The sequence below is a fragment of the Labrus bergylta genome, chromosome 3 (genome assembly GCF_963930695.1).
Source record: "Labrus bergylta chromosome 3, fLabBer1.1, whole genome shotgun sequence".
Classification (NCBI taxonomy): Eukaryota; Metazoa; Chordata; class Actinopteri; order Labriformes; family Labridae; genus Labrus; species Labrus bergylta.
In genome coordinates, this window is record NC_089197.1 from 11,334,891 (window position 1) to 11,361,720 (window position 26,830).

Here is a 26,830-nt window from a genome sequence, read left to right on the forward strand (position 1 = left end):
CACCCAACCCACGCCTGAGAACAGATACTGACCTTTCCCCCCCTCCCCGTCCTTCAGTACACACACTGTGCATGTGCAGGGTGTTTGTTTGGGTTGCAAGAGGCAGGTGCAAGGATTTCTTTACCTTACAGTAGGAAAGGAGGAGGAACCTGAAGCACACACTTTCTCTCCACCAACTCTGCATATTGGGCTCTAATTGTTCACACACTTGAGGGGAATTAACTTCAATCAGGAAATTCCACAGGTTGAAAGAACTTCCACAGGTGAGTACCTTTAATTTTAGGATGCTAGAGGTGGAAAATGACACTTTTCTCCTAATGAGGATGCTTTTGCGTGTAATGATCTGACATACATGTTATTATGAGTTATTTGAAATGTGAAGGGGATAGCTCTCCTCAGGGTGACTGAAGCATCATCTTCTCTCTTCATGTTGATACTAAGAGAAAGTCCTTGTACTGAGAATGATTGTTTCTTTAGAAGGAATTTGATTTTTTTTTTTTACATAGATAGATTACATGTGCATCTATCTTCATGTAATCTTGTGACTATCCCAGCTGAATGATTCACTGAGTGCCGTGTTGTAGGTCAGCTCAGGTTACTGGCAAAATGCCTACCAGCGAAAAACCATCAGTAAACAAAGTCTTGGCATTAAATGAGCTGGATTCTGACACATGAACTGTTAGTGAATTAATGGATTAATGACTTTGCATCTCAGGGAAAAGGAACAAGTCAACTCATGCAAATTATGGAAGTGACAGTTTCTGAAAGCAATGCAAAACTGCTGGCCTTGGGCCACGCGTGCATCATTAGAGATACGGCGTTCTGTGAGATTGACTCCCACCACCCCTCCCCGAGTCAAGACAAGGCTGCGAGAGGATGAAGTTCAAAAGGATAGCCCGGAGGGTTACGCTCTCAGTTCTCAGTAAAATGACTGGATGGGTTGCACATCAGACAGCTTACGCTTTTTTCATGCTTCTTGTTAGGCGACGTGACTACAGACATAATCACATCATCCTTCGACATGAATCAAACAATGTATTTTTTGCACATTTGGATACTTTCAGGCACTTTTAAAGAGGGGTTAAACAGTACCTAGAGAGTGAATGTCTCTGGAGAACACTGTAGATTACTCCAGCTGCAGAAATGTGTTTTTGTCTGTCATCACTCTTTTTTTTGTGCCAACACATCGCTCCACAAAAAAGAGAAGCCAGTCTGTCAAAACAGAAACTAATTTATTCCGTTTGTGCACAAATACATTAGATATAAATTGACGTCATTCTAAATCTGTCCTGAATGAATGTGCACATAGTTTAAAGTTAAAGGACGCGTAGGCCGAGACATCGACATGCAAAAATATATAGCTTAACAGTTAACGACTGTTATTTTCAACTATAACTCAAATATATAATATACTTTCAAAAATAAATCTGACGTCAGTCCTGTAAAAATAAAATTGAGGGAAAGTGCCTCTCTCGCTTGAGCATCAAAGAAACTTTAAAGCATCACATCAGTGAGAGGCCCTGAGGGCTGACTGGAGGCCCTCAGGAGAAGTATCCACCATCCATCTCTAAAATGACACGTTGTCCCTGGTAGGAAAGAAATCCACAAATAATCCAACAGATTTTACCATTTTAAATACAGGAACGTCCTGAAGTCTTTCTCCCTTCCTTAAGGTATGTGCATATAGGATCAGAAAGTCTTTTTACTTTACATGAAAAATATCTTTAGTTGCACCTACATCAGATATTTAGACATATTTCATGATGATTACGACATGCTCATCATAAAAGATTTCATTGTTAGTATTATCTATTGAACTAATACCTCTATTGGGCGAAGAAGTTAATATTTCCTTCACCATAACAATGCAATATTCACTAACATAACAATGCAATATTCACTTGTAGGCTATAACTGAAGATTGCACATTAAGAGTGAAAGCACACAGTATCTCTGAGGTCCTGTCCTCATTGTGAAGCTGCCAAGTTCCAAAACTTTCCAAACTCTAAAAGCTGGATGTCTGATCTACGAGAAACAATGCACACTGACAAGATTGTGTGGCCTTTCACAGATGCTTTTATATTCTTTTTGTTTGTAAGGCTTTTAGGCTATATGCAAAAACACACTGTGGCAGGATTTTTCATGCACATAGATTGAACCTGATGTAAATTTTCTCTTAGTACTCTTAGAGAGAAAGAGAGAGGGGAGCAGATCACAGCTGGAATATGCAGTAGGGTTTATATGCTCGTCTTACTGTGTGAGGAAGGACATGTGAAATGAGTCTGAGTAGAAACAACATTTCCTTCTCAACTACGTTCTCAAGTGGAGGGCACGATGGCGGCGCGAGTCAAGAGGTGCTTATCCAATCTGAGTTTTGTTTTAATTGTACGTCTCCTGCATAAGTAAGAGCAGTGAGTGAGAGCTTAATCAGGAGCTCTGGCTCTGATCCAACTCAAACGCAGCTCCGACAAGACAAGAAGATGTAATTAAAATCGTCAATGAAATGGGATCATCAGCCGTGCATCATGCTTCAGTGGTGCAAAAACAGGGTTGCCATTAGTGACAACGATCACAGACTACCCTGAGACATGCAACCACTGAGTTGCATTAATCAATATACACTTAAAGTTTTCATCAAAAGATGTGATGATGGGATTGGTACTGATGTGTCATTTTTATGAGCTGATCTAAAAGTCTGAATCTCCGAAACTTGTCCAAAAACAATCCCTCAATCTTTAAACAAGATTCTCTCTAATCGAAGCTGCAAACTTGCAATTTCTTGTTTTGTTCGCGTCATCACTGACTTGCTGTTTGCCTGGCAGTGGGTCCTTGCTCTTTGACCTGAGGTAGGCTGGATGCATTGTCTTATTATGTTCAGGATTGTTGTCATTGGTAACATAAGGCGTTCGAATAAGAGATCTGCAGTCGATCTATATTTGGGGGCATGCAAAACACCATCACATCGTCTCCTGCAGTGCTGCTTGTCATGTGGTCCCCTGGTCACATAATCCATCTCAAAGAAAGTTTCAACTTTGGCTGACGTGTCTTTGTTGCAGAGTGTTTGCTCATGGTGGATTTATGTTGAGGCTCACTAAATAATATAACAAAGAGTATAGTCCAGACCCACTCTCTTTGGAAAATTACCTGAGACAACCTCTGTTAGGATTTGGCGTTATATAGTTGTTTTTCCTGGGACTCAGTTTTCACATACACGAAGATTGTATGTTTGTGTATTTCAATCTAAATCATGGTTATGGTTTTGAGATCTAGTGTGTGAAACAATAGCCATGTTGACTTCATAATTGACCTTTTCATCTATTAATTAGACGGAAAACCCAATGTCAAATTCAAATGTACAAACATCAAAACAACAGTCGATTAGAGCTTCAGCTTGGACCTGAAAACAGAAATATGATTCTGTATAGAAATGTGCAGCAGAAACCTTCTTTAGTGGAAAGTATGGAGCCAAAAAGGTGGAAAAATTGAATGAGATACACACAAATTATCTTTGGCTTTTTCACCCCCACAAAGGTCATTTAAACCCTAATCCTGTCTCCACAAACCCCAGAATGATCATTTGGTGATTTATCACATGTCCTTCATATTCTTTTAATTTCTCATGGATTCATCAAACAGTTTCCACCTCATAAGTTGATATCATTGCTTTTCTTTCTTTTGAAATCAATGTTTTTTTAAACGTACAATATGTAGAATTTTATCACAATGTTTATATTGAAATATCTAAATTAATTAAAAACAGACTAAACCTATGAGAATTGATAGTGAAAGCTGCTGTAGTGTTGCTGTATGTGCTGCTATGATAAAAACATTAAATTAAATTATACTTGGATACATCGTCGGTAAACATATTCTCTTTCTCTGGTCGGTCTCGTTCGTTCGTCTTGACTACGGTCAACCCTGGTGGTGGAATCTACATATTGTATCTTTAAATTAAAAAACACATTGGTGTCTTCGGGGGACATTCAATTGCACCAAATTCTGCCTATATGAAAAATGTTTGTTGTTGCAGTTTTACTGTCAAACAACAGTTACAGTAATTCTGACTGAGCAGTTTGATTAGAAAAAGTAATGCCTTGACCTCTGACACAGAGTGGATCAGCACCGGGACTTTTTTACTTTATGTATCATACCGCTATAGTTAGATGGAACTATTTTCTGTAGTCCTAAAGTGTTGCACAATATCAGAGTGAAGGAGGGAACTTTGTCCATGATTTTAACGGGGACGGAAACAGATGATGCAGACGCATATTCCCACCAAATGTTAACATTTTAGACAAAACGAATATTACAAGAAACGTAGTCAAATATTTATAATCTGTTTCTTCTTCTTCTCCTGATGATGTTACTGTAATTAGAAAATGTATTTACCATATAAGAAAAATACATATCAGCAATAACATGAACATTTTCACAGTTATTTATTCTTGTTTGTAGCTTTTGTAAAATATGTTTGCAGGATGAGGCTTCAGTACTACTTATAATTGCTTGAATGAAGAATAAGTCCGGTGTTTTAATATCGTTGAACTGTGAAGGAACACTTCATCTTTTTGTAATTATGTCCATAATGTTCTGACCTTCTGAACTGAACTTTTCTCTGTGTGGGCTGCACTGGCTGCTTGCAACACTGGATGAATGTTGAACCTAAAATCTGCAATACATCATGTTCCCTACTTTAGCTGAAAAATAGTATTTAATATATATATATATATATATATCTGAAAAGAAAACAAAAAACTCTGAGTGAAGTCGGGTTACATATCCAGTCTCCTGCGATGACATTCATCTTCTTTCTTAAAGCAGATGGAGATTTATAAAGCTGTCATGGAGCATAGAATATTTATCTGATCTGAAAGCATGAAATCCTTGAAAGCACTGACAGCGTGACACTTTGGCACAATGAACCATCAGAGAGAAGCCCATTAATCCACATTGTTCCAGGCCACATGAAGCATCTCCATTTTACTGACTGACTGACTGACCCGAGCTCGGGGTGTCCTTACACTAAGTCTCTGAGCAGTTAATGGACTTCCATGTCCACAGCATCCACGTGTGTGTGTGTGTGTGTGTGTGTGTGTGTGTGTGTGTGTGTGTGTGTGTGTGTGTGTGTGTGTGTGTGTGTGTTATGTAAGAGGGGTTAAAGCATGCTGGGACTTTTAAGTTGTGTTTACAGTGTTTAGAAGGTGTAAAAACCTTAGATTGATGTATCGTGGATGACAGGTTCTTGGATGGGAGGATTCCTCTGTGAAAATATAACGTACTTAGATAAATAATGTTAAAACTTTAAGCAGCCTTACAAAGTGATGCTCAACAGAAAACATGAACTGTTATCTCTATCTGTATACATTTGGATTGGCGGTTGTTTTCACTAATTTTTGATTTTATAGTTTTGGAAAATAAAACGTAACAATAGCATACTCTATGCTACTTCTACTCGAAGTGTTCATATTTTATCCTGATACTTATATTTTATTAAAATTACAAAACTAAATCAAAGATTCTGAGAATGTCTGCCTTTAATGGCCATCACAGTCATGACTTATTGTTTTGGCACTTGCTTCTCTTTTCCAATATTGAAAAAAAAAAGAGCCCTCTGAGAACAAAAATAACCCTTTAGGATACAATAAGATATGATGCAATGTGACGTGATGCCATACCATAATATATACTATGGTATACTTTACTATCCCTTTGGGGAAATCCGTCTTGAACTCCAAGTGCTGCACACACACACACACACCCACACACACACACACAGAGAGAGAAATACAAACAGACAGCTGACACCACAGTAGACCCAATAGCTACATAAACAACCACAGTGTGCTATTTTCATTATTATTGTAGATCATGCTCTTGCTTAAAATAAAAGACACTTTCTAAGTCGGATGTTTTTTTTTCAGATTTGCTATCTTTATACAATTTCTGTTGAGGCCGACATGTTCCTTTATTGGATGTAGATAAACGTTTGGGCTTCTTATTAAAATAACATACTGGTGATTTGTTTTTGTCTTACACTCTATTCATAACTGCTTTGATTGAGCGTATTTAAGAATCTCATTTATTTGCATTTCAAACTATTTTTAAGCTCTTGATGATTTTTATTTTTGCACTGAGCTGTATGTTTCCCTCAGGGACAAGAAAGAATATCTTACATATATCTGACGTTTTAATAAGTTGTTGTACTGTAAGATCTACAGAAGAATGAAGTTGTTTTTTTATCACAAAAGAAAATCATAGATAAGATCTAAACATATCTGATATCTGCAGGTGCAGTGGTCTTTGATCAACTAATATATTTTCAAATTCATTAGAATATTCATGTTTGTCCTGATAAAAAAACACCCTTTATCAGGCTGTATTATTACAGATCCATAGATTTGTAGATTGTATATAGATAATTTAAATGAAAAGCAAATAATGTATGAGCTTTTAAAATGATTATAATCACCATTGTTGTGACTGTAGCTGTAATGGTTTTGAAAAACAGACGGCCGACCTGCAGATGAGCGCTGAGTTCTCAAAGAAGATCATAACAACAGAGACTGATTTTCTCAATTGATTTAAAATGTAAATAATATTGATGTATAAGGCCCCTGGAATATCAGGGTTTGTTTTAATTGTGTTTGAATCTTTTATTTCTAAGTAACAGGTATGCTTAGTGATAGTTTGCATCGCTTCACGTTTCCCTCTTTCATTGCCACATCAAGCAGGATTTGTATTTCTTACAGGTATATGTTGTTTGTTTATTTGTTTTTTACACTTTCCTTGCCAGCTGTAGACCCAGCTGTAGACTTGTTCTCAGAGTGCGTCTGATCCATCTCAGTGTGTATGTGTGCTGGATTAGGGTGGCTCAGAACAGCTTAGTTAATTATAGACACCTGCTGTCTAAGCGTGGCGTGTGTTGTCAGGTGTTGCAGCATGAGGTCAGCTTGATGCTGCGGGAGGGAAAGGCGGGGGGGGCGAGGTGAGGAATTGCATGGGCAAATGCTCTGCCATGTGCTCTTAGATTGTGTCTTCTTCGCCTTACAAGCTCAGAGAGCGGCTCAGTAGCAGGAATGTTCACACACACACACACACACACACACACACACACACACACACACACACACACACACACACACACACACAGACACACATACACTCCATGCAAACAAACTTTGCACCTGCTCGACACGTTTACACCTGATAACCCTGCAAACTGAAGGGATTATACTCCTACAGCAGCTGTAGGGGCTTCTTACAAGCACTCAATCTGCAATCACTCGCCCGGCAACAGATTCTTCTTTTGATTCTGATATAATAAATTAATGTATTACCAAAAAGAAATGGGAGAAAGAGGTGAAATCAAGGTTTCACAGCCTCATTTTCAAAACTAGACGACGCTGTGGATGAGAGTTAACAAGGCTTGAAGCTATCATAAAGGACATCATAATGGCTTTCATATAATAAGACATGAAATAGGACCAAAATGACGACTGTCAAAATGTCTTTTAAGACATCACAAACACCTGGTTATCATCTTTTTTTCACATGGGAAATAATCACTCCATCACTGCAATAAAGAATAAATGCAACCTCTGCAAAAGGAACATAATGATAATGGCTCTGTCGTTGAGTGGAACTACAACTCCACTCAGCGAGAAGCCACGGTCACTATATCTTTAAGGATGATTACATTAAGGCCATTCAGTGAATAAGCAACTGCTAAACACATATCAGCACGCATATAAAGAAAAAACCTCAACTTAAGGCCTTAACAAGCAGTGTTGTTGTTGTTGTTGCGAGGATTTGGCACCCGCCAAATGAGCAGCTTAAAAAAAAACATCCAGGGCCGCATTATTGGATCAAACAAACGTAAAATCAATGCAATCATAAAAAGAGTTCATACTCCCCTAGTTTTGCTTTTGACTTGCTGTCATCCAAATGATCGTCTGTCATCTCCGACAATCCAATATTGGTTCATCTGAGGAGCAGAAGTGACAGAATCATTCTTGAGCCTAGATTTTCTTTCAAATCAATACAAAGAAAAAAAAAATAAATAGTAACAAAAATGAGGCACAGTTAATGACTAATTAATACTCCGAAATATGTCAAGCAAACAGCTGCAGTCAGTTTTTTCTGTTTTGTCTTATAATCAACTTTTATTGGGATGAATATGAAGCTTTGTGCAACTTAATGTGAAAGTTTTTGTTTGCTGTGAACACCACACTTGACATTAATTGAGATCCTTTTCTCTGGTTCATATTTTAAATGCAGTATAGAAATTAACTGTAGTGCAAGCAATTAGAAGAATCTAATGAATCACAAACTTTGCAAGCAGCTTTGCGAGCTTGTTTTGAAGACTTGTAAATGTGGAGAGCGATGGAGTCATAGAAAAACTTCATTTAAGAGACCGCACTCAACGAGCTGTCACAAAGTGTGAGTTCTGATTCGGATTAAAAACAAGAGAGACAAATAAAAGACTATACTTGAGATGTCGCTTGGTGCAATGAGAAGCACAACATCCCTGATAGCATTAGATCATCCTGTCATGACAGAACTGTGCTTTAGAAATTAATTATGAGCTGAGGCTCCTGACAACTTCCTCAGGGATTGTTTTAAGCCCAAACATCTGAGAACTTTTTTTTTTTTTTTTTTTTAAAGAGGCCTGTACAAATTCAATGCTCAGCAAACCGTGCACTTTCCAAGCATCTGCACTCAAGTTTTTGCGAGTTCAGCATGTTGGAGCTGAAGTATTGTGATAACGAGTATAATTTTATCTTTCTTCAGTCTAATTCATGAGATCTTGAATTTTAGAATAAGTTGTTTGAAGTATCCCAACACGGTTTGTGTTTTTGGTCGAGTAGGACCCAGGCAAAGTACATCCTTTTTTATGAAATCCAAACATCATTTTTCACTCTATCTGGACCTTCTGAGACTTTATCTAGTTGGATGTCCAAAGCGATATAAATCACTGTCTTTCAGGGGGAGAGGTAGACAAATACAACAAGGCGAGGAAAAAAAAAAAAGGAACAAGGATTTTCACTCCCTCGCTAATCTTAGCGACTGACTCCACCCTTCCTGTCTGAGAGACTCATGTCAGTCCTCCAGTGTAGTCAGTTCACCTTTACGCACCTCCCTGCAGCTGAATGAACAGGCACCTGTGGTTGTGGATTTACACTGAATGCTGAGGAATACACTTTTTCACCATTTTTGTTAAACTGAGGATCCTTTTACAGAGTGACTGTTTTTTTTGGAGGTTCTGACTGGATTTACTAATGCATGAGCCATGAGTCTGTTATTTGGTTCTCTGAAGCTGATGGCTGTGTGGTAACGCTTAAAAAAGTACACGTTTAATCCAAAGCAACATTTAAAAAAAAAAACAACTGGTAAGCATTAATAGTAGCAGGTTGTGATGTGGTGGTAGTTTTTCAGATGAGTCATCCAAACATTGGCATTGGAGAGGCGCAGATTTCCCTTGAAAGCCGAAAGATGCATCAATGATGCATGATGATGATGGAATAGTTGTTGTGTGTTGTGTCCAGAGATAACTGCTGCAAAGGCAAACAAAACCATCAGTATAAATCCTGTTGGCAATGCATTGATAGAGATCGTGTGATGTTTCTTTCGAGTTTTTTGTCTTTACTCCTCAAATGATAAATGGATGCATTCTTTTTCTGTTTTCCCCCCTAGACATTTTTGCCTCAACCTAACAACCGCAGATCTACAGTTGAAGTGTAATTTATGAAACTTTCTACAGTAAAAACATTAAATGATCAGCTTGTATTGGGAAAATCTTTGTCCACCTCAAAGTGTCCCTAATTGGGTTTCAAACCGCCTTTTTTTTGGTCTATCATGATTTGAACAATGCATTAGGAATAGCTTGCTGTAGAAAAAACACTCAAGTTTTTCATTCAAATGAGTAATCTCCTGCATAACAATGGTCAAGTCGGGTGGTGGTGACACCTTGACTTTTCCTGGGAAGCCCCTTTTCTGTTGCATAACTCAATCACTTGTGTGCTGCAGGTGCTAATTTTATCCTCCTTAAAGGGCTTAAGGCTCATTAATGCTGGAGCAGAGTGTATCAGACAGTCGTGATTGACTTGGCAGGTGTTCTGTCCTCACCTTGTGTGTTCCCTCTTAACTTTCAGGTCTTATATAGAAAGTCAACCACATATTCAATTATCAAACATGTTGCTGAATGCTGGAAGAAGAATGCAGAATAAGTCTCTATGCAGCCACTATCTCAAGCTATTTCTCCTCTCTTAAATGTACTTTTTTTTTTTTTAATGGAAGGCCATTTTTGCAGGAAACATTTTACACTGAATCTAAAACCTTGTCTGATAGAAAACAGTATTTTTTCCTCTGCATTTGTCACCAGCATATATTCACCAGTCCTCCAGGTGTTCAAGACATGAAGGTCAAGTGTCTAATTGACTCGGGCATTCACTCTTGCGTAAGAGTGAAAGTCTGTGCTCGACAGAGGATTTAAAGGCTGCACAGGGGAGAGCTGATCTCTAAGTCAAAGAGGCTTTACACCAAACCACAACAAACCTCAGACACTTGTTGCTTCACCTACGCATATTATGAAGCAGCAGGAGGAAGGAATGGATGGATGGAATGGCGGATGGATGGTCTTCAATTATTAAAGCTATCCTTACAAACCCTAGAGACTCAAGGAAACACAAGGTCAAAACCAGTGACCACGTAAAACAAACACATTAGCGTGCATACCAAGTATTTACTCAAACATTCACATTATGCATGCCCTTATAAAACTTTACAAGCAGATTTAATTTATCTGATATTACATTCAAACACCAAAATAGAATATCTCAGATTATCATAAATGACTATGCATGGACTTCTAACAGAAGCAGTAGCAGAGGGGAGGATATGAGTAACAGCTGCTGTTCTGTTTACCCCAAACTTAGCGAGTAAAACTGGAATAATTTGTTTAAAATGCAGATTATACACAGGCTCTTTATTGATTCTGTGCTAATTGTCAGTCCCTGCGAGTGTCAGTCACTAATTATAAAAAAGGCCATCTGTAAAATTTTTGACCAAATTTGCAGGCGTTCAGGATGCAAAAGTATGCAAAGTTAATTAAGTTTAACCATGTGTGCATTTGCCCCTATTAATTACTTAATGACACCATGAATTCACTTTTTTTTCAAATACCAATCTTGCATGCAATGTCGGCTAATTCAATCATATTTGCAAATTTTGTTGTTTGTCGAATATTTAATATCATACCATTGTGACAAATTATTTTTTGGTGTTGCAGGCCATTTTTATCCCCATTAAGTCCGCTGTTGACTCTCCCCAACTGACCAACCATTTCTTTTTAACCTGCCACTGAAGATAGGAGAGCTTAATTTTAATAGCATGTCCACATAGCCTTTGTATTCACCAGTTAAACCACGCTAAAGTGCCCTACACCTGCATTCTAATAATGGCCCAAAAAGGATGACGCCACAAGATACAAAAAAGAAGTCTGAATGTTTAAAAAGAGATTGGAAATTTCCCCTGATCTGAATCTCTGCAGTAAAAAAAAACCCTAATTAGTTTAAGTACTCAATCCCCATGCTTCAATCCAGCACAGTGTTGGACTTGTAAATGATGGTCCCATTTGGGTCGATATAGAGACATGAGACAATAACGCAGAATGCTTGGGATTGACACTTTGCAACCACTACAGCCAATCAACCAAGATGGAGAGGGAAAAATTGCTTTTACACCCTGTCAATCAAGTATGTCCACTACTGTTGATCAAAAACAAGAATGCTACGGCCATAAAGCAGAGCCTTCAGAAGTTGGGTTCACAAAACAATGGTCGATGTTGTGCGGACTATGACCAATTCTGAATGCCCACGATCCAACACCTGCCTAGGCAGACTTCCTCAACAACTTGTTGGGGTTTAAACAGTTGACAACAGTAAGAGTCCTAACTGGACTCACCAAATGTTCATTGGTGGGAATGCAGAACTAAACTAACTGTAAACCCCAGGACATTACAGTGGTGGGCTACAATGTTTTCCCTGTGATAAACATTCATCTAAATACTAAACTTTTCTAATTCATAACTGTTGACTTGCACATGCTGTCTCAGCGACAGGTGGCTGTGTCAACATTGTTAATGTCTTCTCTTAGCTAAAACGTATTCTCATGTACCCAAAGCATATACTGTTTGCTGGTTTACATTAAAGAAAATGTTAATTTTGCAACTTTAAAATCTGCCAGTTTTAGAAATCAGCTTGTTTATTTTTTCAGTGCCAACAAAATGCAGAAGCAAGTGGAAGTCAGGATGGATGAGAACCACCTGGAGCCCAGAGTGGAGAACACTGAGAGTGCATGTAGCTCTTTTTGTGATAAAATCATGAAGAACATGGTGCTCACTCTCACAATCCTTGGTAAGTTTTTATTCCTATGTTCCTCTTCAATCCAACCATTTTCTACTCCAGCTTTTACTGGGGATTAGGCAGTTCTCTCAGTAAGCATTGGAAACAAATGCTCGGCGGATATGTTTGATGCGAGTCAATCACTCAGGCAGCAAAATACACCACACATATAAGAAATGAACCCGACTGAGATTTATTTGGACCGTGTAACAATCCTGGAGCATCTGATGCCACTGTTGCGCCTCTTTTCTACATATAATTTACATATATCATCAGCTCTGCAGTCTTTTTTCTGGATGTTAAAATAGCAAGCATTAGAAAAAAAATGAAGTTCCAGAATATCCTATGTCTGCAATCGTATTTCATTGAAAAATCTAATTTAATAGACTGAAGCGAGGAGCTGCTTTTACATCTCATTTGTCAATGCCAAAAAGGGTTACAGTATATTCAGAGCTTTTTCTCTCCTTTTTATTTCTTTTCTAACTTTTTTTTGTACACTGACATTTAGATAAAAGTTATATTTTCTTGCTTAGTAAGTTGAAACATTAGTGACCTTTAAGAAGTCAGCTTTGAGTAAGGTTTAATTGTCACATGTTTTTTGTTGTTGTCAGTCACACATATGACAGCTTGCAGTGTTTAGATTCTAACAAGCAAAAGATGACAGTTTATATTAACAGATGTTGACTTACTCTCATTCAGACACTTGTTAGTGTTCACACTGGAATTCTCACGGCTAAGATTCTTGCTTCACGGTGGTTCTGTGTTTGATTTTGTGTTTTTTTTTCCTCTCACCCGCTCAGGTGTGTTTTTGGGCTCCATTGCTGGAATGCTGCTGCGGCACATATCGCCTCTCCCTCCTGATGTTGTTATGATCATCGCCTTCCCTGGGGAGATCCTAATGAGGATGCTGAAGATGCTTATTCTGCCTCTCGTTGTTTCCAGTCTGGTCACAGGTGGGTGGGGTATACGGTGGCTGCTGCAAATGTTCTGCTTAAATTTTGCAGACGGATGTCCTGAAATGAGGACGAGTGGTGCAACTTGTTGCTAACGGGGAGTTACGTTGCAACAGGAGAGACAGGAGAGTGGGCGTTTTTTTTTTTTTTTTTATGCTGCCAAGCTTCATAAAGTGTTTTATTTTGTGCATAGATGAGATCTGTGTGGAGGATGGGAGGCGCACACAGTTTTGTGTTGAGTGTATCTAGCACAGTTTCACAGATGTTCTTGTTTTTCCACGCTTCAAACTATTTTGGTGAACAAAAACTAAAACTTGATACTAGTTAAAAAATAAATAAAAACTAGGACTACAAAATCCGCAGACGGCAGAAAGACACAGTTACAGTGAGTTATGTTGGCAACATTTTAAAGAGTTGTGTTTGTCCTTTGTTGGAATACGAGAGAGCCATGTTGTTGGAAAATCGATTTCTGGCAAACCGATGATCATAATTTTAATTCTTAATTTGTTAATAAGATACTTTACATAACTGTTGAACAAAGGTTGTTGTAAAAGATTAAAAAAGCTTTGGACACAATCCCTAATAATCATTTTAAACTTTAAATCAGACATATAAAACAAACATGATTGGTTTAAAAGTACAGGCCATGGCCCAGATTTTTAGCTTCCATAACTAAACTTTAGAAAGACAAACAGCACCGTTATAACCTGAGACAGAACTAAATCATAATCCTTTATCGTCTACAGCAGAGTACGCAGACACGTTTAAAATATTGCCTCTCCATAACCTCGAGAGTTATCACGACTTCTATCGAGTCTCCCTTGATGCACAAGGAACACAATTACCCTCAGTAAACAATTCATGTGTTGAAGAGCACTGTGATTCATTATGTGCCTCCTGAAAGTCCAGACGTCTGGTCCCTCCACCAGTCATCTGATAAATACTGCTACAATCGCTTTCTGTCACGATGGATAATTATAACTGAATTAAAAGGGGAGGTTTAATCATCCTGCCAAGTGTACATTTGAATTGAGTTGAGTCTTGGACCGAGTCGTCTCCATTTGGAAGCAAATCATGTGAAAAGTTTGGCTGAAGAATTGTAAAGACATCAGCAGAAAGTAATTTGGAGGGGAGTTGATCAACTTAATTATGTTTTCATCAGAGTTATTCTATTTGAAAATTTGGAGCAAAGGTCAGATCTCATGAAAAAACAACCAGAATTTAAATCTATTGACTGAGAGACAGAAAACTTGGAAGGTCTAGGGTAAATTCTAGGGTTTATTTGATCCAGTTTTCCGAAATAGATTAGATCACTTACCCTATGTTCCTGTTCAATCTGCCCAAAGGACTTGCCGGTTTGGATGCCAAATCCAGCGGCCGCCTCGGCACCAGAGCCATGGTGTACTACATGTCAACGACTGTGATCGCAGCCGTCCTCGGCGTGATCCTGGTGCTGCTCATCCATCCCGGAAACCCCAAGCTTAAGGCGAACTTGGGACAGGGGAGGAAGAACGACGAGGTGTCCAGCATGGACGCTTTCTTCGATCTCATCCGAAATCTTTTCCCGGAGAACTTGGTGCAGGCGTGCTTCCAGCAGGTATGAGTCTCACCGAATCTTTTCACCCCCGCGCCATATACTGCCTGATTCATATGTGAGGCGCTCCAACTGTTTGTTCTTCTCCTTTGATTCTTGTCCAGATCCAGACAGTAACCACCAAAATACCTGTGCCCACGAACAGAACCAAAGCACCTCCACAGTTCACAGTGAAGAGGTCGCTTCAGTTCAAGGGAGGGATGAATGTCCTCGGTAGGTGAAAAGTTAGAAAACACTCCCACTGCACAAGGGAAGAGAAATAGTTGTTGAAGAAAAAGGAAAGTTATTTTTTTCCATTTCAATTACATAACAGACAACGACACTATCACCAATGCTGCACAATAAACAGAAAAATGCAATTTAATCATTGATCATTGTCAACTTAAATGGTCTTGGAAAGGTCATTTGGACATTTGTGGCATGCAAGTCCAGTACATTTCAGAAGAAATACTTTTCAAACACTGTAGCATGTAACGGTCAGTGAAATGTTTCTTATGATTGTTATCTAGCCCAAAACACTTTCCACATACTTCTTGATTCAAGGCTGCAAAGCTGTCTCCTCCCTTAAATTCTCTTTATAGACAAAGTAAAATATTTGCTGTTTTCAAAAAGCAAATGCTGGTTTGTCCCAGACTAATTACATTTCTAATTCTAACGCTGCATTTTGTGCCTTCCAGGTTTGATTGGATTCTTTGTTGCTTTCGGGGTTATCATGGGAAAAATGGGAGAAAAGGCCAAAATGATGTTGGAGTTTTTCAACGTCCTGAATGAGATCGTTATGAGGCTCGTTGGAGCAATCATGTGGTAAGTACCATCCACTAGATCGCTCCAGCCAGTGACATTGCCAAACCATGCAGAAAGCCACAGTGATGGTATCAATGCAGAGAGAGAGAAAAAAACACACTGTGTCCATTTCCAGGTACTCTCCTGTTGGTATTGCGTGCCTCATCTGTGGAAAGATCATCTCCATCGCTGACCTGGAGGTGGTTGCCAGACAGCTGGGGATGTACATGGTCACTGTGATAGTGGGTCTCATCATCCATGGAGGCATCTTCCTTCCGCTGATATATTTTGTGATAGTGAGGGATAACCCCTTCACGTTCTTCATGGGAATATTTCAAGCTTGGGTCACAGCACTCGGGACAGCATCCAGGTTTGAGTTTTCTATAATCTACTATTTTTTCTTTGTCACTAACCATGAACAGTAGACTGATCCTCTTCAGTGTTTCTGTGAATAATGTGATTCACATTTCCATCCAAGAGTATAACCTTGATTTTCAAATGTTAACCATGAAGTAGTCTCGCCAGCCATGGCTTCTTACTTTGCCTCCAACTGGGAGGACTTCTTTTATTTTTACTCCATGTTTTATTAATGACATGGTAGAACTCTCTCCTCTCCTGAGGTGAGCTCACTTCTCTCAAGTTCATCGCTCCTCCACCAACCAGAAACACTTCTTAATTATCAGACATACAAAAAACAACTGCTGAGTCATTACTGCTGTTCCCTCTGTGAGATTCACCCTGAAAGTGAATTCAAACTAGTGAAACTTTTTGGATCTTTGGTGAAGTAAAAACTCCAAAAGTTCTAACCCAACTTACTTTATTTCATGTAACAAATTAGACGCTAATTAATCACATTTCAGAGTGGATTTTTTCCAGTGTGAATAAATAAAATTGGGTAATTAAGTCTTAAGAAAGACTTCCAAATCATTGTAACCCAGAGAAAATTAATTTTTATAATTTCTTTTTTTGTGCAAATTTGGATGCAGAGATATTAAAATTAAATCTCCTCGCATGCTGCTCACGTCAACGATAGCATTATAAAACATTTGTTCCTGTTTCTTTTGCTGCAGTGCCGGTACTCTGCCCGTCACATTCCGGTGCCTAGAGGAGAACCTGGGCATCGACAAGAGGGTGACGCGCTTCGTCCTCCCAGTGGGTGCCACCATCAACATGGACGGCACGGCGCTTTATGAGGCCGTGGCTGCTATTTTTATTGCTCAGATGAACGGGATCGCGCTCGACTGGGGCCAGATTATTACCGTCAGGTGTGGATTCATTTTGTTATTTCAAACTTTCCCATAATGATGTGGAAATTATTATGAAGCAAAATCTTTGTGTATAGAGTATACCCTATGGAATTATAATGTCCCATTACTGACTGAAGATTATATACATTTGAATTTCCATATTGTTAGAAATGTTTTTTTCTCATTTAAAGAAACGACATTTTGGCCGGAAGTCTTGCTAATTTGATTGTCTTCTTGTGATCACACTATTTTTATTTGATCAGAGATTCAATGTTTGATGTTCAAAGTGTTCGGTGTGAGTGCAGTCTTTCATTCTGTGTGTTTTCTTCCGTCCTGCTGAGTATTGTACTTGTCTCCTCTGCAGTATGACAGCCACTCTGGCCAGTGTTGGAGCAGCCAGTATTCCCAGTGCAGGACTGGTGACAATGCTTCTGATCCTCACAGCAGTGGGCCTGCCGACTCAGGACATCAGTCTGCTGGTGGCTGTCGACTGGCTGCTGTAAGTCCAACATCAACACAAATGCTGTTATTGAAAGGCAGATTTAAAAAAAATCAACTCAATGATCCATGGTGGTTAGATTTACCAATGGAAGATAATTTCTGGAATTGTTAAACATCAAATGCAGGAGCCGAAAAATAATTTTTAACTTTGAAATGAAAACGAATGGGAGCTCATGTTAGATCATTAAAAACAGAACCAAAAAAGGGACATCACCATTCAACCCAAAGGACCTGTTTCACTTTTTAATTTTACATTTCTTCTATTTTTTTTTAACATTTGTCCACAGCTAAAAGACACGGAGCATTTGTACAATTTGGAGCGTAATTGCAGTATTAGGTTTGACTTCAGTTTGAACGTCCAGGATTTGGCTCGAGCGTCTCATCGCAGCTTGATAATGACCATGTTCCTGTAGCCTACATACTTTCAGGGGGTGATAACAAATCGGGCTGTCCTGCTCTGATTACATTTCTCAACAAAAAAAAATGTTCTCAATATGCCCACTCACTCACACCTCTGTGTTGATTTAGGATCTACTGCACATAATCCATTAGCAAAAAAGACAAGTTCTGGCGGTTTCTCTCTCGGTTGGCAACAAATGGATATTACTCATATGGGAACGGGCTGCCTCACCTACACCTCAACTGATCAAAGGGATTTTGTTGAACCTCGGGCTACATGATTCATATAAAAGGTGTAACCTCTTTAACAAACTAATTAACAGAGATAAACTCTCTTGCCTGTTTAAAGACAGCAAGGTGTGATTTTTGGCCAGAAAAAAAACTTCTTCAACATGCACAGAAAAGATCGGCCACAGGGGGCGCCAAAATCAACACAAACAAAAAGTATTTCCCAGGAGCTTTCAAATCAAATTGATCAAATTATTAGGAAAAACCACAAAATATAACAATATAAGACTTTTAGATGCCTCACACTGGAATGATCACAATTTGCAGTCTGAAATTCTGTTGTTTTGCATTTAAAAACTGTTTTTGTTTTGCTTTTATTTTAAAATGTTGTATTGCTTTAAACTAAGGGTACTTCACTTCCTGTCTGGATACAATGCTTTAATTTTTATCTGTCATTGATCATTCGTATGTGTCTGTCTTGCAGGGATCGTTTCCGTACCTCGGTTAACGTGGTCGGGGACTCGTATGGAGCGGGCATCGTGTACCACCTCTCCAAACACGAACTGGACTCCTTCGACTCCCAGCAGACCAGGATGGAGGACTTTGAGATGTCAAAGACACAATCTTTTTATGAAAATAACACCAACCAGAATGTTTACACTCACCACAACTCAATCTTAATAGACGACTGCAAGGTACATTTCACATTAACGGACATAGAGACGTGTATGTAGAGAAACCTCCCCTGCTCTGTGGTTGTGTTCGTCCTTCTTTTCCTCTCTGTGTCTGTGTTTCTTTTCTATGTGACCTCCTATGATAACGTATTTGTGTATGTTTCAATAGCAAATGTTATATTTTAACTACAGAGAATGTATTTTATTTTTTAAAAAGTTGAAAAATCAAAAGATATAGCTATATTTATTTATTCACCAGTTTATCGTATGAAAAAGCAGTTTTTTGTGATACCAGCTTCATCAAAAGCTTTTTTTTCCTTTTTTTTTTAGATTTTGGTTTCTTTTTTTAAATCCAAAAGAGCTCTGTTTTACTTTAATGAAGTCCAAAAGAAAGGGTTTAGTTTTAGGCATCAACCCAATGTGTTGTCTTGTACACAATTCTATTTGACCTGTTGTTGTGTTATGTTTTGTTCTCATAAGGAAATCATTATTTTTTGTCTACTTAATTGGACATGTATTTGTGGCAGCCCAGACCAAATTACAGTTTTTAGTCATTGGCCATATTTTGTGGATTTTTTTCCCACCAGTGGCACACATAAAGACTGCTGTTTCACCACGTGTCATCCAAAGTTATGCATACATTTATGACATGCATATCGAACAATCCTTCCCCTGTAATACCGAGCAGAATCTAGTCATTTTTTTAGAGAATATTGTTGATATGTATTTGTTTGTATGATGCAACTTTTTGTCTGATGCAAAAGTTGCATTATGATTGTTTGACTATTATAATTCGGTTGGGCAGAGAAGCCATAAAATACATGGCCAAGTTTTTATAATACTGTAAAAGACCACTGTCGACATGTAAACAGCATCCCTGTTTCACTGTATACATATTTTCTATGTTGAGTGGAATTCACCTCACCAGCCCGACCTCAAAGACTGACTGTAGTGAAGCAATGGCTTCTCTTCCCAACCGTTTCTGTTTTTTGAAATGACCGTGCCTTGGCCCAATCAGTTAGATGTTCTTGATAACTGCTTACAGGTCACCATGGGCAAAAATGGCAAGACTTCAGATTTCTCTCTTGTTGAAGAGGGACCGTGGAAATGCGAGTAAAGCAGATCCAGATGCTGCTGCGCCTTACCAACTGAGTTCCAACAGTTCTTTAACTTTCTGCCGACAAGACAAACAACAACACAAATCACGTAGAGACGAAAGTAAGGGAAAAAAAGTGAGTTAGCAATATCAACGATACACAAAAGACAGTCATCTTTTTCTTTTAGCTACCTATCCGGGCAGCTACTGGACCATTCAACAAATCACTCAACAACTTGTGTTGGATCTGGTATTTGCACTAACACAGACTCTAACTTACCAATGCATTTCAAGCCCTTTGTGCAGAAGAATCATTTATGCGGTTGACATGACTCCTTACTCGGTGCTGCTGCAAGCTTCCTGAATTGTCAACCAAAGAATTCTTCGACAACATTTCAGTTTTTTTTTCTTCTTTTGTATCAAAGCAATTTTTTTGTAGCATCAAGGGCAGAGATGATCTGTGGACGATGGCCTTGCCAGGTAATCACTTTGTTAGTTTAATTGAAGCAAGTGAGAAATGATGTCAAAGTTGGAGGTAATGGACTCAAATCAAATTTTACAGATTAGCACGTCAGTATTTGACAGAGTTTCTGGATGAATGTTTGTCTGTATTAATGGTTTTTGCGTATTTGTGATTTCTGACAACTCTGTCTTCTTATGTAATGTCCACAAACACTGGACCAAATGTTCATAAATAATGCAAACATTGACTGAATGCAACAGCGCTCCATGTGGACTCATGATGTCAGTGCAGGAGGGATAAACACGGAGATACCTTTGACTTTTTGACTTATGGGATTACACCTTGATGGCGCACACACAGTCAAGCCTAAAATAAGCTTAGGATTTAGGTAAGAGGAGGGGGCGTGGCCTCTAAATGTGGCAACAAACAGTACAGGATGTGTTGCCGAGAACAGAGCACGTGATTGGTGCCCTTCCTGTTATTTATATATTTATTTATCACTTTTTGTATGTATGATCTTAACAAGCAAAGCACTGAGTTTTCTGTTTGTAGTCGAAAAGGTTTGCATGTGTACTGCTATTTATGTGTTTATGTGTGTTTCTGAGAGCAAGAGAGGGAGATATATATATATAAGAAAAGGAAGAGGAGAAAAACAGGGGGGATGTCTCTGATATTCTCAGCAGGCCTGGCATTGCTCTGTGTTTTATTTCAAACTGTTTTATTTCTTTGCTATATGACAACCTTGCCTTGACAATGTCAACTGCAGAGTGCAGTCAATAGGATGACAAACATTTCCGGATCAAAGTTGCCAATTGGTTATTGGCTCTCACATTTTTTTGTAAAGATATAAAGCTCAACCCACCCCCCCCCCCACTCCATCTTTTACCTCCTCAGAGCGAGGACGGCTGGGCCTTCCTCGCAAGGAATTACCTAGAGTTTGCAGAGTTCTACGCAGCAGATTTAAATTCATAAGCCTGTAATTAACATGTAGAGTTAATTAGCTTTGGTCACGTCTGTTTAGCGAGTGCACGCTAAATTCTGCCTCCAGCACTCGCATTAATCTAAAGCCGTAACAACAAGGTCATTGGATGTTGTGTTCGGGTTTTACTCTGTGTATCGACTCTGTTTGATCCTATAGGCAAAACAAAAAAGGGATTCTTTCTTTTCTCTTTTTCAAATAAGCATCAGTTTATACTTTTCAATTTTAAAGTGCCTCCTTGCACTTTGTGTATATATACTCTCTTTAGATCAGAACTGTATAAATCAACTGTATAGCATGTGACATTTCATGTCATGTATCAGACAGATTTTTTGCTATGCTTAAGGTTTCTATAAAGACTATTAATCTAAAGTATTAATGATAGCACAATGTTAATTTCCCTTCATGGGCCACTAGTTTCTTTAGTTTGTGAAATTAGGGTTATGTATTTAAAGCAAACAATGCATTCAATTAATCTAATTTCCTTTTTTACGAGAATCGAATGAGCTCCAAATGGTTGTAAAATGAATAAGCCCAACATTCTTCGCTTGTTTAACAAATAAATATTAGAAATGATTCATTCCATATTTGGGGTTTTTAACGGTTAAGAGCACATTAAGGCAGCTTTGTGTGTGTCTATCCTGTGTTTGGCTTAAGCACCACTTTCTAAAGCGAGTCGGCCTCAAATTCATCAGACCCTAAATTTATGTCAAGAGCCCATTATGAATTCATACCATCCCTTTCCCCAGCTTTCATATTTGTAATTGGGCCTCGATCCAAATAAGAGATAGTTTTTAGTCAACTGGCCGAGTGTAGCAAGTGTTTTCTATGAATCTGTGAAATCAGATTCTTTAGAAAATCATTTGAATATTTTGTTGCTATGCACATATCGGTCCAAGAATGTGTTCAACAATTTCTTGTGTCTGACCTTCATTCTTTTAAATTTTGTGGCTACATTCAAGCAGGATTGAATGCACTCGTATGAAACTCTTAACAGTGCAACGTTACATTTGTCAGGCTGAAACGGACTGAAAGTGTGTAAATGTTTTAATACTTGTGTGTAAATATGAATGGAAAACCAAAAATAAATGTTTGTCGATGAGCTGTCGTTGTGTTTATTTCTCAGACGAAAGGTGCAGGTGGTGTGAACATTCAATGAGTGCGACAGCTGGAGTACTGCGTAGGTTGTCGAGAGCAGCTAATGGATTTGTGGGCTGAGCTTCGACATTGAATGCACGGGGGAAACGGCAGCTTAATATAAGTTACAATCTACAACACAGACTTTCAACAATATGATTACATGTGATTGAAAATAATTACAATAGAGACACTTGAATAAAATATATACATATGCCGGCAAACAGAGCTGGTAGTTGGGAAAAATATTTAAAATTAAAACAGAAAATAAAACACTGAAGAGAGTTTGAAATAAATGGCTTCAGTGGAAGTTTCCCGACCAGCTTTGCATGTTGCATCTAGAAAAAATATCTGACATAATAAATACAAAAACCAAAATATTACTGTTATCTCAAAGGCATTATAAAACAAGAGTTTTCAAAGTCAGGTGGAAAACCCAGACTGTCACTGGTGTTTCAGATCGGGCTCAAAGCGGAAATCTTATGCCTAACAGCAATCACCGTTTTGTTCCTCCGACCGAATTCCTCTGCTTCACACACAGTCTTGTTTTTCTATGATGAGCATCAAACATCACAAGGGTCTTTTGTTGTGTCTCAGTCCGATGAGTTATTCTCTGGAAGCTCATCCAGAGGGATGACGGTGTATTCTGCCGCCTTTCCATTCTCCTTGGGCAGGAACGTCTCCATCTCCTGCTCCTGCTCCCTCTGCTGGTTTGTGGAGTTAGTTTGGGTCTCAAGCTGGGATGCTTTGCTCGGTGCATTCCACCTGTGCAATAAGGAACAGTAAGAATCTAATTGCATGCTCTTAATAGCCATACTTGAAATATAATATATATACACATTTCAGATCTTTTAAGTCTTACTTGTCTCTTGTAGCGATGGCAACGCAGATCACAACCAGTGCTGCAACACCAACGATGAAACCAGTGATGATCATCCAACCTGGAGGTATGGGAGAGCAAGAGTTCATTAGATGGATTATCATAATTCAAAGACCGCAAACACTCCCAGAGCTGATATGTTCAGAGACTGATTGTGTAGAAATGCTTTAAAGGCATGTTCCTGGACTCACCTGGTGTTTTGTGTCCTGATGGTCCTGTCTGTGGTTCTGGAACAATAACAGAGAGACACATGTTCAAACTTTGCCTAAAGAAATAAACACAGAAAATATGAATATGCAGAGGCATACCGATTAGAGAAGGCACAGGAATCTTACCTTTATTGACAACGACTAATTCGTCATTTGGTAAAAACATTCGTGGACGCTTGGGTCCGATGGGAGTAGCCATGATGGTTGATGATGCAGCATCGGTTACCCCGTTTGTGTTAGAATTCATACTGGAGGTTGTAGTGGTGTACTGTTCAGGCATCTCTCCATCTCCAGATCCTAAATCTGAAGTCAGAGGGTCAAAGATCCGGACAGCATGGCGAGTGGTTTGAGAGGTGGATTTGTGGTCTGGGGTGTAGCTGGGCTGGGCCTCATTTGGCACTGAAGAAGACTTAAAGCTGGCCTGAGTGCTTTGAGTGATGGATAAATCTGAACTGGAGTGGTCCACAGCTCTTAGAAACACAGTTGAGGTTGAGCTCGGGGGATGTGAAACACTCTGCGTTGTGGTCGCAGGGTGTTCACCTTCATGCTGGTGGAACAGGTCACTGGACTCCCCTAAAGCACTGCCCTCGAAGTCTGACTCTGTAGGAACAGAGGACGATGGTTGGGAAACTGGAACTGTTGTGTTTCTCTTGGGTGATGCAGTCGTGAGTGAAGGGAGATCAATCAGGAACCCATCCGTCAAGGCCTCATTGACAACTTCATCCTTGGCCGAGATCTGGGTCACAGCTAGGACAAAGAGAGACGGAAAAATCCACAGGTAAATCTAAGTGTTTACCCACCAGTCTTGACATGAGCGGAAAGGAAAGTTGCTAAGCTTTTGTTTAACCTATTTCAAAATTGCCACACAAGGATTACTTGCATGGCCACAAATTCCTGTACAAACTTGTGTTGTGATCTTCTTTGATGAGGCGTAGGGAGGGACAGTAATAATTAACCAGGGTGACTAATGGTCTAAGAGTGGGTTAACAAAAGAGATGCAGCTCAACCAAGGGCATTAGAGTTTACACGAACATACCACAACTTTAGACACACCCAGTGCACCAAAGTATTTGGTATTGGTATGAGTTAAAATTTTTGCACACAAAAAAGCCTTTAAATATACTATTTGAATCATAAAGATCTGACAAAAAAATTGCAGCCTCTGCGTTTGCATAATGCCGATGACTACTATTGGTAACATTTCAAATATTATACAGCTCTGTTTTACTGAAGACAATACAACTTGCATTGTTGAACCTCCACAGCAATGATTCATTGCCTTAGAAAAAAATAATGAATTAAGTGCCAGAGAATCAAGTGACAGATCTCAACTCCTGTTTCTGCCAAGTCATGTTCCGCTCTGGTGCTCCCTATGAAGTTACCCAAACTTATTTATCAGCTCCTTGCGGCTCTCTGGTTTCACCTTACTCTAGATGTCTGCTTTAATGCACCTCCTGGAATAGCTCGGAAGATTTTTTACAATGATCTCCGTGTGTAATCTGGAGGTGAGAGTGAAGCCTGTGCAGCGACAATGAAAAACGACTCCGGCATTCCTACAGAGAGAGTTAGACCTGATACATAAAGTGCATCTGAGGTGGCGAGGAGGTAAGTGCTGACTCACGAGTTGAGAGGAAGGACACCATGGGAATAATTGAAATTCCAGAGGTCTGCGTTGAAGAATTAATGTATTTTTTAGACTTCAAAGCCCAAGTGTACAGCCTCCTGAGTTCTGAGGTGGGAGAATGCAATTTTGCTTAAGAATGTCATGACCACCCGAGACTATATTATGAGAATATTAGCAAGGAAAAAAAAAAAGCACATTAACTTGATCTGATCTCTTTTTTTAAAGTAAGAATAAAAATACATGTCTAATCAAATCACAAAAAAATACTCAGCTTTAAAAAAAAAAAAAGGTGTTCAATTAGATGTTTTCACTGTAGTGCTGTGAAGAACTGTAAGAATATGAAAAATGACTTTCACTTACTTGTTAGAGGTGTTGAATGGACAAAAGCAAGAAGTCCAAGAATAACCCCGAAAGAAAGATTCCTCATCTTGGTACCAGAAAGAGTTGCGATGTTTCGGACTGAAAGTACCTGTTAGCAAGCCGGAACTACACTTGGCACACTGAACTGATAATTTGAAGTGGACGATTCATGTCTCTACCTTTTATACACACACCAGGCAAGTAGGTGTAACGTCAGTGAAACAATGTCTGGCGACACACGGACGCACACAAGGAGTGGGGGGGGCGGCACACCTGTGAACACACCCTCTTTCTCCTCACACACTTTCTCACGCATTTCTTCTGTGTTCCTTTAGAAAACATAAAAATAAATCCAGTGAATGGAAAGTTAGTCGAAATACAGCTGAATTACCCAAATGATCCCTTTTGGTTCATTTGAGTCTGTCATGATTTGGTCTTATTTAGTTTTGTGTTTCAGAGTTTAGGTTTCCATGTTTTAATTTCTCCTGTGTATCCTAGTGTTGCTTGTTTCCCTTGTGTGTTTTTGTCCTAATGTTTCATAGTTTAGTCTTTAGTGTTTCGTTTTGTTACTTTGTAACTTCGTACCCTAGTGTTTCTTTATGTTCTAGTGTGTTTTTGTTACTGTCTTGAGTTCTCTGTGTATCTTAGTGTTTCTTGATTTATGTTGTAGTTCTAGTCTCCAGTGTTTCTTGTCTTGTGTTTCCCTCCAGTGTGATTGCCCTCATTGTCTTCACCTGTGTCTTATGAGTGTTGTATGTTGTTTGTGGTATGTCAGTTGTCAGTCTATGTCGGTCGTCAGTTTACTAGTGTCTCCTTGTGCTTCCTCGTGGCTCCTTGTTTTCTCGTGTTGGATTTTGATAGTAAGTTTTTGTTGTGGACTTTTGATCTTTATTTTAAATAAATCATTTTTGTTAGCTTCTGCACTTGAGTCCAGTTCCTTGTTTTTTACCTGAACTTAACAGAGTCTCAAGAAAATGTCAACAAACACCACTGATGAGGCTAAATCTACTCAAACACTTGAGTATTTGTTGATGTTATACAACAATACATGGCAGCCAGATCTTATTTAAAAAGAAATCAGTGACAAAAAAAGGAGTAGAGAAGCTGAATTTGTTATTGTCTCTCTGTTAATGCACTGTTTTCCTTACTTGTTGTACATGACCAGATTCAATCCCTGAAATCAATCAATATCTGACCGCTTAAGGTTAAACAAGGAAACAACCAGTTCAACATTAACATTAAATACAAATATTTGGGAGAGCCAGTAGCCTTGCAGTTATATTGCACAAAAAAACTACTGTA

At 38.9% G+C, this 26,830-nt stretch overlaps 2 protein-coding genes across 3 annotated transcripts; one reads left to right on the plus strand and one right to left on the minus strand.

The window, feature by feature from the left end:
• The first annotated feature begins 71 nt into the window (after window positions 1–71).
• Window positions 72–21,952, plus strand: LOC109994343 (excitatory amino acid transporter 2-like). 2 transcript variants are annotated; one of them, XM_065952659.1, is made up of 11 exons: window positions 72–263; window positions 12,274–12,413; window positions 13,202–13,354; window positions 14,701–14,951; window positions 15,053–15,161; window positions 15,626–15,752; window positions 15,868–16,101; window positions 16,802–16,996; window positions 17,343–17,477; window positions 18,591–18,801; window positions 19,826–21,952. In XM_065952659.1, the coding sequence occupies exons 2-11, from the start codon at window positions 12,284–12,286 to the stop codon at window positions 19,895–19,897; spliced, it is 1,617 nt and encodes a 538-aa protein (XP_065808731.1). In that variant the 5' UTR covers window positions 72–263; window positions 12,274–12,283; the 3' UTR covers window positions 19,898–21,952. The 2 variants fall into 2 exon arrangements, with proteins under 2 accessions (XP_065808731.1, XP_020503295.1); XM_020647639.2 differs by lacking the exon at window positions 72–263 and adding an exon at window positions 9,106–9,389.
• A 395-nt stretch (window positions 21,953–22,347) lies between these two features.
• LOC136178578 (mucin-17-like) lies at window positions 22,348–25,692 on the minus strand. The gene is made up of 5 exons (XM_065952660.1): window positions 25,529–25,692; window positions 23,671–24,291; window positions 23,527–23,562; window positions 23,318–23,396; window positions 22,348–23,220 (listed from the first exon to the last, which is right to left on the minus strand). The coding sequence occupies exons 1-5, from the start codon at window positions 25,593–25,595 to the stop codon at window positions 23,049–23,051; spliced, it is 975 nt and encodes a 324-aa protein (XP_065808732.1). The 5' UTR covers window positions 25,596–25,692; the 3' UTR covers window positions 22,348–23,048.
• Between the last annotated feature and the right edge of the window lie 1,138 nt (window positions 25,693–26,830).